We start from the raw sequence: 13,944 nt of genomic DNA on the forward strand, positions 1-13,944 counted from the left end.
AAATCACAGCCTTACCTCTTTGTATCCTTTGCCACAACACCAGGAGCTCAGCTGCATCAGCCAAAACACTTGGGCCATTCTCTGCAGCAGATCCTGAGTTATTATAATGAAAGGCTGACACAGGAATCCTGATCTCTGCCCGCTCCCGACCCCTTCCCTGCCCACTCCCAACCCCTTCCCTGCCCACTCCTGGCCCCAGCAGCCCCTTTCCTGCTCATCCATCAATGGGTCAAAAGATTCTTTCAGTACTGAACAGTGTCAAGGCACAAGAGTAACCCTCCAACACTAATCTCCCTAGCAGACCCCAACCCTGAGGGTCACTCACTGAACCTTGATCTAATTTGCTTTCCCCCCCTTTCTTCCCCCCCATTAGTCCCCTCATCTTTCTTTAGAGACTATCTTTGCCAATGGGAACTTTTTGTTCCCTCTGACGCCACAGATTTATGTGCTGGCAGGGCTGCTGTGAGCAACAGCTTCCATGAGAGGCCTCAGCCTGGGCTCTGGAACAGCCCCATTAGAATTTAATTTCTATTTTTTGTTCACGGTGTTTTACAACAGTTAAAAAGTAGCTTTTGAGCACTAAATAACTCACCATGGATCATACTAGAGGTGTGCAGGATCCCTTCACTAACCCAAGGTTACACAAAGCTGTGGGCAACCTGAACAATAAACTCCCTGGCTGGGCATGACTTGGATTTAAATTATTCCAGAACCGTCACGTTTATTACTCTCTATTCTTCTTAATTTTCCCTGCTCTCCCTGTGCCTCAGCTCAACAGTGAATGGAGCTCAGTGTCAGGGCTGCCTCTCAAGCAGGACACCCAGGCCCCAGGCACCCCCTGTTCTGCTCTGCTAACACCCAGTTTGGATGAAAGGATGGGAAACCCCTCAAGCCTGGCCCCTGCAGCCCAACCTAGGGAGGTGGGGCTGGAGAACAGCCCCTGCTCCCTTCCTGCTTGCCCAGAACGGGAAGGGTGTGGCTCCCCCATCGGCTTCCCATGACTCTTTCTCAAGGCTCTTGTCCCACACAGAAGGGGCTTTGTCCCTGCTGCTGTGTTAGAACCATGGAATGGTTTGGGAGGGCATGGGTTAGTGATGAATAAGCTGATGGTTGGACTTGATTTTAATGGTCTTTTCCAACCTCAAGGAGTCAGTGTTTCAGTGTCTCAAACCATGCACTCAGAGTCTTGACCCAAACCCCCCCCTCACCCCACGCCCCTCAGAGAGGAGCTGACACCCAGGAGCTGCCCATGCATTGCATTAATTCATCCTGAGGAGAATATAAAATAACTCAGCATCAGTCTGAGGCACAACCCCCATCTGGCATGGCCTCCAACCAGAACCCAGAAACAAAGCAAGAGAGAATCAAAAAAAAAAGGAAGAGAAAAAGTGGGAAGAAAACAGATTAAACTCCAGAGTTCAGGGAGTGACATGTTTAATTGCTAATGTGGCTTTGGGATTATTCTTTTTTAAGACTTTTTTACCAGCCCAGCTGGTGTCATTCTCTAATACCCAGCAAGCAGCAAACAGATTGTGGGAGATCAGTTGTGCTCTCGCTGCGCTTTCTGCTAATAAATAAATAAATAAATAAATGCAGATCAAAGGAGTGAAAAAAACCCTTCTGGTAATTTTTTCCCTTCTGTTTCCCAACTGGTCCCAAACATATTTCCTGCTGGGACTGACAAGGAACACTGTGAAATTCAGAATCACAGCTTTAAGAACCAAGTGGCATCAGATGAAACAGAAATGCTGGGTTTGAACAAGGGATGAAGGGGTTGAGCAAACACGGTTCTAGGCAGAGGCCTGGCCTTCCCAAGGCAGGGGCATTGCAAGGGGTGAAGGGGGTCACTGCTATGGATGGAGGCCCTGGGCTCCCTGGGACCAGCCCCAGGCTGTGCCACGCTTCTTCCCCCTCTTCCCAGTCCTAAACTTTAATACAGATTTTTTTTTTCCAGTGGCCACACTATCACTGTCTGGGAAGGCAAACAAGAAATTTCCCTCTCATTTCATCAGGAAAACAGATAAAAATGAGCTCAAGACAATAATTTCTCTCCTTCCAGGGCATAACAACCACACTACACCTGAGGCAGATTGCAGGGCTTAGAGATGGTGATGAGGAGAAGGAGGAACACAGATGCCCAAACTGTGGGTCCTGGCAGCACTTGCCACTCCCAAAACCACTGGCTGCCATGGGGATGAACTGCTGGGAATGCTGCCTGCAGGGTGCTCTTCCCCTGAAGGGTGCTTGGGAGATGGATCCAAGAAAAGCCCAAACATAGAGAAGATCAAGAAACAAATAACCGGCACTTTGTCTCCAGTGGAAGCATCAGCCAAAGGACCAACACCAGATTCCTCTCTGAGCACTGCTCTGGTCCCCAGCAACTGGCACTCGTTGCCAGTGGCAAGCCCAGCATGGCCTGCAGGCATGCTCCTAGGGGAAGGGAGAGGGCATTCCCAAGGGAAGTGCTCTGACCCCTTGGGTGGAGAAGCTGGCACATCAAAGCTCACACCTGGGACTGAGCAAACTATGCCCAGTGGGAGACTTCAGCCTCGCACACATCACCTGCAGCCCGGCTCTGCTAAAAATTCACCCTTTCGTCTCGTGACCTGTAAGATTAAAGCAAAACCCCAGGACTCCTCCAGCAGCAATGGAATAGCACCAGCCCCCTCTGAGCCCATGGCACTGTGACCCACAGCAGCTGTCAATCTCCCCCACAGCTGATGCACTGCTCAGAGCTGATACTCCAAAGCCACAGGAAGCCCAGGAGCATCCCAGGAGCAATCTGCCCCTGGGATGGCATCAAAGCAGAGGCTTGCCAAGGCCCACAGCAGTGCGATGCCATGTGGAAGCCACACAGCAGATACACACAGGCTGTGGGACTGGGCAGAGCCTGACCTTGCCTCGTGAGAGGACACTGCATGCCATGCCCTACTCCATGGCCCCTGGAGATGGGCTGAGTCCTTGGTTTACTCAGTTTGCCTGTGTCCCACCACTTCTAGAACCTCCTGAGCTGGAGGGGGTGGCTGTGACAGCAGGAATTGCAACCCCTTAGCTTTTGCCGGTAAGATTGATGCTTCCCAAGGGGCTGGGGAAGAGATGCTACTGCATCCTCTCCTCCAGCCCTGCCACTGGAGGACAATACCTTATGGTCCCTGTACTGCTGCCTGAGAGTCTCTGGGAGGAGAATGCAATGAAAGCCACAACACATGTCCCACTTCCATCTCTGCAATGCATAAATAATCTGCTCTGTCCTCACCTGGCACATTCCAAACAAAACCAGTAAGTTTATGTTGCAAGCATCAATCCTAAAACACGTTCCTAAACTCCCCCTGCTCAAGCTGCTTTCTTCTTAACACCTTCTCTAAGCATACCTCAATTTTTCAGCCTGCATGGCTTCCTGCTGGATCTGATGGTCAGGAGTCTTCTAACAAAGCCATTGTTGGAAGCAGAAATTCAGACTCTCCTGCCTTTAACCTAGTCATTAATCCCCTAGAACATCAACATTCTTGACTGCACCATGGGTTTACAGCTTCCCAGCATCCTGGCCCAGCTTTATGCCTGCAGATGCCATCAGGGAATAGCCAGCTTTCAACTTCTGCACCCAATAAACACACAATCTTCCATCCAGTGTTAATAAAAAATGGTTCTGTGCACCCTTTATCCAGGAAAAACACCATTTCGAGAAGTATGTTAATACTTAGGGTGAGTTATTTTGAGATGAAACTTTACAAACACACTTCAGAAAGAGGTATGGGTTTTGTTGGGCGTCATTCTGCAGCTCCATTACCCCTGAACCACTTGGAAACCTCTCCTTCTCCATAGTACAGGGAGAGCTTCAGGCAGGACACAGCTCCTTCCTTGGCAGGCCAAAGAATGGACTTGTTTTTTTCATGTTTTCCATTATAGGCTGGATTTTTATGGATCACTCTACCCCAAGCATCCAACTCCAGCCAGGACACAAAGCTGCAGTGAGCACATCCATCAGGCTCTCTTGTCTTTTGACCTTTAGTTTCCAATTACTATCATCATAAAAAATAAACAAAGCCAAAGAACTCATGCTGAAAGACAACCCATGTGTGTTTTCTTTTGGATACTGGATGTCTGGCTCCCAAAAGCCCTTTGGAGAAACAAGGGAGGAATCTGGATTTATCATTTTGGCACATCCTGCATGACACACACCTTATTGCACGTTATTTGCTGAACTTATCCCATAAACCAGAGATGCCCACAAGAGCACATAGGGGTTCAGCTGGCTCACAAGTATTTGGCTGCATATCATGATGATTTTGAACACTAAAATGCCCAAATGGCAGCCTTTTAAAAGCAGATGTGAATGCTTGTAAAAGCTGGAGTGCTCAGAATGGGCTCAAAAAAGGGCCGTGCTCAGAGGAGATGGCAGGGTGCATGGGATAGCTGTTGGATAAATCTGCATCCTGCTTTCTCAGGAGGAAAAGGTGTTTCCTTTTCCTGGGACAGCCCACCCAATTCCCTGACCACCGTGGCTGCTTGAACCTATGGGACAGGAGCCTGTCCTGCCCTTGGCTGCCCAGGTCTCTCCATCCTGGAGCTCATTTGATGAAGCCCCACATGCACAGAGCTGACGGGGGCAGAGCCAAGGGGAGCTCATGTCGGTGGTGGTGTTTGATATCCCTCCCAAGAACACTGCTGGACAGGTTCCTATCAAAGCAAAATACTCTCCCAAACCAACCAAATGAAGGGAAGGCAACCAGCAGGACCAGAAAATGCCTAATCCATGCCATAGAGACTAAGATGATTGGAAATATGCCTGCTCCTCATATCTGAGACTCCGTTTGCTCCATGCAGCAGAGCCAAGGACATGGATCTGTGCCCCCAAGGGCCTGGCTCCCACAGACACTGAACACCCAAAGACAGCCCTAATCCTGCTGTGCATGGCCAGAGCCCAGCACAGGGGACAGGCAACTCAGGGGGACTGAGTGCCTCATGAGTGTAACAAGGCAGCAGGAACTCACACTCGGTGCTGTTCCAGTGCTGCCGCCCAGCCTGGCTGCACAGCCTCCTTTTCCACCTCTTGACATAATGCTCTACCTCATGTGCACAGACTTTATATGCTCCCCTTGCACATCATACAGCACCACAGGGGCATGACACTCTGCAAGAACAGGGCTCCCCAGCTGCTCCAGGTGTGCCCTCTTACGACCATCCAGCCAAGAGCTCAGAAGCAGTGTCAGAGGTGCAAGAACGTGTTCACCTGGAAGCCAGCTCAGAAAATTTTGGGGACACACCTCTGCTTTCCTCACCACAGACCTACCTGTTTGTTGACAGAGATCAAACCCAGGTGGGCTGACCTGCTGCTGCTTACAGAATCCTTTGGGGTGCAATGACCTTTGAGGTCAAATTAAAGGTCACAGCTCCCATGGGGAGCAGAATCTGTCAGCTCTGGGGGACATGGCCAGCTCTGCAGTAGCCAACAACCACCTTTCAGCAAGAGGATGGTTTCCCTGGAGATGCTGAAAACACAAAGCAGGAGCTGGGACACTGGGTAGAACCAGCCTACAGCTTGTAAGGTAACCCCACCTCCTCTTTCTCAAGGTCCCTGAGATCCATCTCCACTCCTGACACAGGAGGATTCATCAGCAGATGTGCTGCTACTGCATATTGATTTCTACAAAAAGGCACATCAAACTACTTCAATTGGATATTCCAAGCTGTTTTTTTTTTTTTTTTAAAAACCAAAACACATCAGCTGTCAAGGTAAAATCACTTAATTACACCTGTCAGGTGTTCCACAGGCTAATGTGATAAGAATAGCAATATTCAGTATCAGAGAGCAAGGTTTTGAGCCTTCTGAGAAATTCATCTGACACTCAACTGCACATAGCCGACTTTCCAAATTACTCAAAGCCACTAAATGTTGCTGGGACCCATTTTTCAGGGACACACATGCCAGGAATCACCAAGAAGAGCCTGAGAAGAGCCAGTGTCACCCCCAGTGCTCAGCCAGCAGCATCAGCTGAGCTCTGCTCATTCCCACTCTTGAATATTCATTGTGCCCAAATGCAATATATCCTGAATATAAAAAAAAGAGCTACTCAGGGCAGGAGTATCAATCCCTCAGCAAGGCTCCTGGTTGTTTGGGAAATGGAGGGCTGCCAGCTGTGGGGAGAGGGACAGCATTGCTGCTCCTCCATCTCCCAGGGAGGTGGTGCAAGGGGAGGAGCGCTGGTGGCCTCCCAGCAGCCACCCTGCATGCAGCCCAGGAGAGGCAAGGGCACGCAGCCCCGGGCACAGCCCACTGACCCAGCCCTGCAGCCCAGTGCTGCTCCCGGACCAGCACTGCTGCCCAGCCTTCAAGTAGGGCTACGCTCTCCAAAACTGCTGGCTATGCATTTTTTCAAAGCAAAAATAGATTTTGCTTCCCCCAAATGTGGTGTTCCCAGGGTGGCACGTTCCAACGTAAGCAGCTCAAGACCCCTCGTGCCATCCCACTGAGCTCTGCGCAGAACAGTCTGCCATCGAGTAGGGCTTGTCACTGACATGGCTGAAGTGCCCGGAGCAGAAAGAGGGGAAAAAAACCAAATAAAACAGAAAATGCAGCAGTGTAAGCTCTCCAGAAATGCAGCCACTGGATGGGAGAGGATGGAGACTCACACCCTCCACAGCCCCTCTATGCAAGCGGGTCTCCTGAAAGGGAGGCCTTTCTGAACAGCTCAACAACCTACAGAAGGGAAAAGCAGGCAGGCAACCACACCCTGCTGCAGGAAAACAAGGACTTTGATCAAAGAAGGTGACACCTGTTATTTAAAAAGTACTTCATCTACAAACCATCTTTCTCCCTCCAGAGAGCTTGGACTCCAGTTCTGGGCTGCCATCTCCCAGGATACAAAGGCTAGAGATGAATCCTCCAGCCTCATCCAAACACAGTGTCACCAAGGGATTTTCATGCAGTTTTATGCTTTCATTTTCCAGCTCAAGCTGCTCTTAAGATAGCAATATTGAAATCATCTTGGATGTGAATATAGGTTTGGAAAAAGTGAGAGATTAATCAAAGCAGTTTGCAGCTCTGCTACCTCAATATCCATAATAGCTTAGTTATAAATAAGGTAAAAAAAGTAAACTCCCTAAAAAGAAGATTTCTTGGAAGCAAAGCAAATTATCAAAGATCCAGCTCCTAGTGCTGGTTCCTGGCTCCCGTGACCTCCAAACAGTCAATATATAAGCAGGGATGAGGATGAGGATGGTCTTCTGGGTGTTCAGTGTCAGCTGAGCACTTGCTGCTCTGCCACTGAGGGTAGCGATGGGGATGAGAACCCTGTGGTGGGGACCCTGGTGTGTGGCACAGGCGCCCCTGTCCAGGGAGGTCACTAGATAACAATGTAGCTCTGAGATAATACTAAAAACAGCAGAGGTGTTGAGAATCTCATGGCTGAGCCGGGGAGCCCAAAGGCCCGCACAGCTGAGGCTGTGGCACCTGAGGGGACACGTGTCCCCTTCCTCAGGTCTCCACAGCAGTGGGGGGGTTCCAGCCTCCATGACCACTGGCCTGGAGTGAGCCTTGGCTGGGGCTGCATCCCCTTCTCTCCCCTTCTGGAAATAAAGCAGCCAAAGCATCCCTGGTTCAGGGCTCAGGTGTCAACAGCTCCGACACCACCAGAATTCTATTCCTGCTGGGAACTGCCCCCATCTGTTCTGTGGGAGTCTCAGCAGTCACAACTGCAGCCCTTGTCCTCAGCTGACTCTTCTTGGTGTGAAGAAATAGAGATATACACACCAAAATTCCTCTGAGCCCCATGGCAGTGCAGTAAATGATAAATCGAGCAGCAATCTGTGACTCACCCTGCACTGGTGGGAACACACTCGCTGCTCAAGGTGAACAAGTCCCATGGGGAAGCATGATAGAGGGTTTTCCTCAATTTTCTACCCTACCACTCTCCTAAAAGCCTTGGAATCACTACCGGCTCTCTGCACAATTTGTCAGCACAGGGAGCCTTTGTTAATCTTGGTCTCACTCCCACAGCCCCACAGGAGGCAGTGCTGCTCTGACAGGTAACAGAGGATGGGTTTTCCATGGCTCTTTCTCCAGCAGAGAGCAGATGTGTTACAAAACACTACACTTCTCTTTCTTTTTGCATATTTCCAGCCTGTCAATCTACAGAAGACACAGCACCAGCAAAGGAAAAGCCTCCTCAGAGCTGGCCCTTCTCTGGCACTTTAAAGGGAGCAGAGCTCACGGAAAAGCCACCGACAGTGGTCAGTAATTAAGGCAAAATCCTTTCTTCAAATACTCCTTCCACCAGAAATCATGGATGGGGGAGCCAGATGGAACACTGCACACAGAGCTCTTCTTGCTGTATCCCCTAGTGTAACCCTGCCCCAGCCTCAGCATGGCAGCAGCACAGGCAGGACCCAAGCAGGCACTGCAGAGAGGACACCAATTACAAAATTCTAGCAATCTGAATTTATAATTGGCTGAGATTTCACTCCGCAGATAATGCACTGCTGTTCTGGGCACTCGCTGTATCTGGGTCAGGCCATTCGTTTTGCTCTTAATCTACACACAGTTTTAATTTCATCTTTAATGTTGACTTCCAGCCAGTGCTCAGCATCTCAACCTGTCCAACAGCCATAGAGAGGGAAAACCAGCAGCACCATCCTGATGGATGCTCCCAGCCATGCTCACACAGCGGGAGTGTCGGTGCTGCCTCTGCACTGGGCAATCAGAGAACCACGGAATGGTATCTGCAGCTGAAAACCCTTGACATGAACCTTCCCAGGGAAAGAGAATGTCACTGCATCCATCCCTGGCACCCCAGCTCCAGAAAGCTCCTGGACATGATTCAGCACTCCATCTTCTGCCCCACCCTGCCTGGCATCCTTGTGGTCCCTGCTTAAATCTCAGAAAACTGCTCACACTGGCTGGAATTGTAATTTACAACATTAACAAATGAAGTTGAAGATGCACAAAATAAACCCATCACATGCATTAGTATTAATGCAAAGGTATTAAAGATGCTTCCTAAAACATCTGGAGGTGTATAATACAGTATGGATGGATCACTGCATAGCATCCACAGGGAAGTCAGGCTGCTGGCACATGCTGGACTTTAGATGAAAAATCAGCTTGGAAGAAAGGGGAGCACTGGGAGGTTTCTCATTTACGCACACTAGTCCAATTTCAGGCACTCAGGTCTTCTAAAGAGACAAAAAAAATTCCCCAACAAAGATATCTGTGAAAGGAACAGCCCTTCTGACAACAGGAAGTTACTCACTTCAAAAACCCAATTTTTCATCAAAAAAAATCTAACTTGAAAGGCGTTCCCAGCTCACTCAGGATGCAGGATCAAAGCCAGGGATTAAGTGCATCTGCTCACTGCTGGCTGCCTGAGAGCACTGCAGAGCTCCAGGAGCAGCCACAGAGCTCAGCAGTGACGGCCTGAGGAGGGGACAGAGCCCCACCGTGGGCACGGGACATGGGGCAGGCCCATGGGAGGCAGCAGCTGCTGCACTGGCCACAGATTCCCAGGCAGCAGCATCCTATCAGCACATATTTAGGGATTTCAAGTATTTCACGTAATTGCAAGGATTTTTCATTGCTGCCAAGCAGCACACAGTGGTCAGAGCTTGGACCGAGGCCAGGCTAGGATAGATGGCACAAGATGCCAAAACAAATACTGGCTCTGTTGGTGAAGCCTGGCATCAATCCTGAGCAATTTCTGCAGTGAAGGCAGAGTGTCAGGAAAAGTGACACCCAAAACCAGCCCCACCAATGCACAGTCAGAGGCAGGGATGTGCTGAAGGATGAACCAGAAGAAAGACACACATTGAAGTCCTCTCCAGGTAGCTGTGGCCACCCTCACTCCTGCTCCCCCAGCAGCTCCAACTCTGCAGAGACTGAGGAGCTGGGCAGGATGAATGGCACAGGAAGAATGCTTTCAGCAGAGGAGAGCTTCCCTCCATCGCCAAAATCACTTGACACTCTTATTTAAAAGGGTGTTCTGGCAACCTGCTAGGCTTCCTCAAAAGGATTTGCCTGGCTGGCACAGGCTGGATCAAGGAGAAATATTCCAGGTTTTAATTTCTCTGCCCAGGTTTTATTAAATGCAAACATACAAGGTCACTGCTTTTGAAGGCTTCCAATTTGCTAATTGAGACATTTCCTCATGGAAAAAGAATGTCCTGGACTATGGACAGGGCCGCTGGCACAGCTCTGCACACCGGGGAAGCTTAGGTGAGGATGAAGCCTCCCCAGGCCCCATTTGGCAGCACTAACCCAAAGCCAAACCTGGTGGCTGGAATATGAAGAAGAAACACCCAGGACATCCCATCCCATTTCTCATGTCATCAGGGGTCTTTAGTCACAGCACTGGGCACCTTGCGTCAAGTTCAGGAGAGTCTGGAGACAGGAAGGTGGGAAACCAGCCCAAGAAACTGGATATCCAGGAAGATTTCTTTCCAGGCACCAGTTTGTTTAAAAACAAGGAGGAAAAAACCAATCTGGTCTGCACAAAAAAAACCCCAAGCGTTTTGTATTTTTGCTGGAGCATTAAGTATTCCTTCTGCCCTCAAAATACACGAGAGCGGAGAGAGTGGTTTTGTTCTGAACATGAACCGGTCAAAGATCCCAGAAAAGCACTTTTGGGGCAGAACAAGCCTGGAACATGAAGGGAGAAAGGCCAGAGGAAGCCGCAGCTGAGAAAGACATGAGCAGGGCTCTAATGGGAACATGCCTGCTGCCACAGTCATGCCTCATCAGCATGACCTCAGATGGGACTTAATGTAGTTTTTTTTCATTTAAAAAAAAAAAAGGAATGAAAAGTGTTTTGCAGGCTTATTCAGAACGCATGGGGGGTGGAGAGGGAATTCAAACTTCATATAGGTCAAATATCATCCACACAGGTTCACATCACATTCACCACAACCTCAGCTCCCACATAAAGACAGCTGCAGAGCACTCTGGAGGAATCCTGCATCCTTACCTTCAGCTTCTCAAATCGATCGCTGAGCGATGCCACTTGGTGGTCCCGGTGGCGGCCCACCAGTTTACATAAGGCACAGATGAGCTGGTCGTCAGCGACACAGTACATGTTCACCTTCTCGTTCTCGTGCTCCAGGCACGTCAGTCCACGGAAGTGTGCGTCGGGCACGGGCTCCACCAGCCGGTGGCTGGTGAAGGGCTTCTTGTTGGGGTGGGTGGCACGCAGGCAGCGGTCGCAGTAGGACACCTCACAGGTGATGCAGGTCTTGACGGCGTCGCGGGGCGGATCCTGCTCGCAGAACTGGCAGGCAATCCTCTCGCCGGCCACGGACATGGTAGGGCTGTTGCGATAGGTCCTCTCACGGCGGCTCTCGCTGGGGGAGTTGGGGCCGCTCAGGGACACCTTCTGGAAGCGATCGATGATGTTCTGCAGGGTCACATTCCTCTTGAGGCCCTCCAGGCCCCGGTGGTTGAGGGAGATGACATAGCGGCAGGTCGGGCACTGGAAGGCAGTGATGGGCTCGATGGACTCGCTGGAGGAGCAGCTGGACACCAGAATGCGGTGGGCACAGCTGAAGCAGAGGCTGTGGGCACAGGGCAGCAGGAGGGGGTCCTCGAATAACTCCAAACAGATTGGGCAGGTCAATTCTGACTCCAGTGTTTCCATCTTTAGTTAACACAATCCTGATTCAGCATCAAAAACCAGGGAAGGTGGTCAGGAACCTGCAAGGAAGGAGAGCAGAGATGTGAAACTACAGCTGCACTCCTGGGCTGCTCCACCCCTCCAGCAGCAGGTGCCTGGGGGGGTTGGACACATCACCCATGCGACACCCTAACACTCTTTGCATTCCGACGCTGTCAACTCCAGCCCCGCCAGGCCCCTGCAAGCACAGGCTGGAGCTGTCTCACCCCACACAGAGCAGAGCCTGGAATCACAGTGGGACAGGAGCCACATGGAGGGGATGGGAAAGGAGGAGCAGCAGCTCCTCTCACACCTTCCAGCCCAGCCAGGACCATAAGCCTGGAGACAAAACCAGGAGAAACCACATGATTTCATGTTTGCGTTGATGTGTGCTGCCAAGACCGGGGCGTGGCCGTGCTTGAGTTCCATGCTGCACTGCGTGGCACAGACAAACCTCTTAACATCCCCTCCAGCAGCTCCAGGCCTGCTTCTGGTAAAGGAGAAAAGGCAAATCATGTTGTGGAAATTCTGAGCAAAGCATCCTGGGAGCTCTTAACACCCCATCCTGCTCCCTGCTTCTCCTGGCCATTGCTTTTTGGAGCAGGGTGGGGAGGGCATAGCAGTGAAATTATAGTTGGCAAAGTTCCACTACTGGCTGTCCTCCGCTGCACTCCACAACAGCCAGGGATACCTAAATCAACTCCAGCTGGAGGCAAACAAGCTGTATTTTTAACTCCCTTCCCTTGGACGAGGCTGGAAAACAGCTCCCAGCAGGCAACTCAACCTGCTGCTCCCAACTCTGGTTTGCAGAGCACTAGGAGCTGCACCCCAAGTGCTACCCAGCCTCTGCTAGCACGTTCCTAAACAGTCATGCAGTGACATGGAACCAGATCCAGCCTCTCCTTTCTCACCCACCATCCAGGGCACAAGTGGTACCTCCTGCTTTCCTCAGCCACAGCAAGTCAGGCTCCAAGTGATGCCCACTGTGGTGTCCCTCATCATGGATGTAAGGAGAGCCCTGTTCAGTCACAGCCACACGGACCCCTCACCGTGGCACTGCTGTAGGAACTGACCCTGTGGGAAGCAACATGATTGCTTCCAGCCCAGCCTTGTTTTCACCCCTGGAACACCCTGGTGTGGTACACACGCTCTGCTTGGGGAGAAGATGAAAAACCCTTCCCTAGGAGGGTGGGCAGGCCCTGGCAGAGGTTGCCCAGAGAAGCTGTGGCTGTCCCTGGATCCCTGGAAGTGTTCTAGGCCAGGATGGAGGGCGCTTGAAGCAACCTGACATAGTGGGAGATCTCCCTGCCCATGGCAGGGGATTGGAATAGGGTGAGCTTTAAGGTCCTTCCAATCCAAACCAGTCTGGGATTCTATGAACAAGAGCTGTAACCAAAGTGTAGGGGGATGACCCAGAAGCAGGAGAGGGTCTGGCTGCTGGAAGCCCCAGGCTGCTGCTAGCACCTGCAAATGGCAAATTGCACAGGTGCCAGACTGGGACATGCCATCCCCCATCCCACTGAACACATTAGTTCCATCACCCCCACCCCACTGCACCATCTCTTGCCCATTGTCTGAAATAGGATATGCAAGTGCCTGGAGGAAACCCTGAGCTCTTCCCTGCACCAGCTCAAGGGGCTTGTAAAATAAATCCCTTGGATATTTTCATATGTTCATGCTGAAGCAGCTCTTGCTGGCCAAATGCAGCCTTGCACACACATACACACATTTCAAATTACTTTTCTTTTCCCCAAGAGAGACAGCGGAGAAGTTGCTGGATCCAAACAATCAGAAGAGCACGAGGGCTCCCAGCAGCTTCCTCTGCACAGCCCACGGAGGGTTTCTGAAGCCTCAGAGCCGCTGCAGCCCTGGGAAAGCAGCAGAGAGGAAACTGCTCCTGGCCCTGAGCCTGCTGGACTGCCCTGGATCCAGTGGGCTCCCCACGCTGCAGGCCCGGCAGGATGAGGGGTGCCAATACACCCCCAGTGCTCCGGGCACCTCCCAGGCCGGCCCCTCCCTGTGCCAGAGCTGCAGCCTGGCCCCAAGAACCCCAAACCCTGCTGGGGGCACAGCCCCTCCTGCCTCCCCTCACTCATGGGTTCTCTCCGGTCAGCAAATACAAAGATGAAAAAAAAAGAAAGGACAAGAACAGGATTTGTTTCATAGCCTGACTAAGACTGGGAAAAGAATTTAAAAATCAGGATTGGCGTGAGAGTTTCCCCAACACCTTGCCAGAGCCAGATGTCCCATGGAGCAGCATCTCACACTCCCACATCCAACTTCCAGCTTCACATGCAGCTCCTTTGCT

General features: G+C 51.1%; 1 protein-coding gene across 2 annotated transcripts in view; it reads right to left on the bottom strand.

The window, feature by feature from the left end:
* The window catches only part of MID2 (midline 2), a 59,527-nt gene that overhangs the window by 32,562 nt on the left and 13,021 nt on the right, over nucleotides 1–13,944 (bottom strand). For both annotated transcript variants that reach the window (XM_009090249.4, XM_050974393.1), the window contains exon 2: nucleotides 10,956–11,677. In XM_009090249.4, the coding sequence (XP_009088497.2) occupies nucleotides 10,956–11,621 (666 nt within the window). In that variant the 5' untranslated portion in view covers nucleotides 11,622–11,677. The remainder of the gene's footprint in view (nucleotides 1–10,955; nucleotides 11,678–13,944) is intronic.

Source organism: Serinus canaria, chromosome 4A (assembly GCF_022539315.1).
Source record: "Serinus canaria isolate serCan28SL12 chromosome 4A, serCan2020, whole genome shotgun sequence".
NCBI lineage: Eukaryota > Metazoa > Chordata > Aves > Passeriformes > Fringillidae > Serinus > Serinus canaria.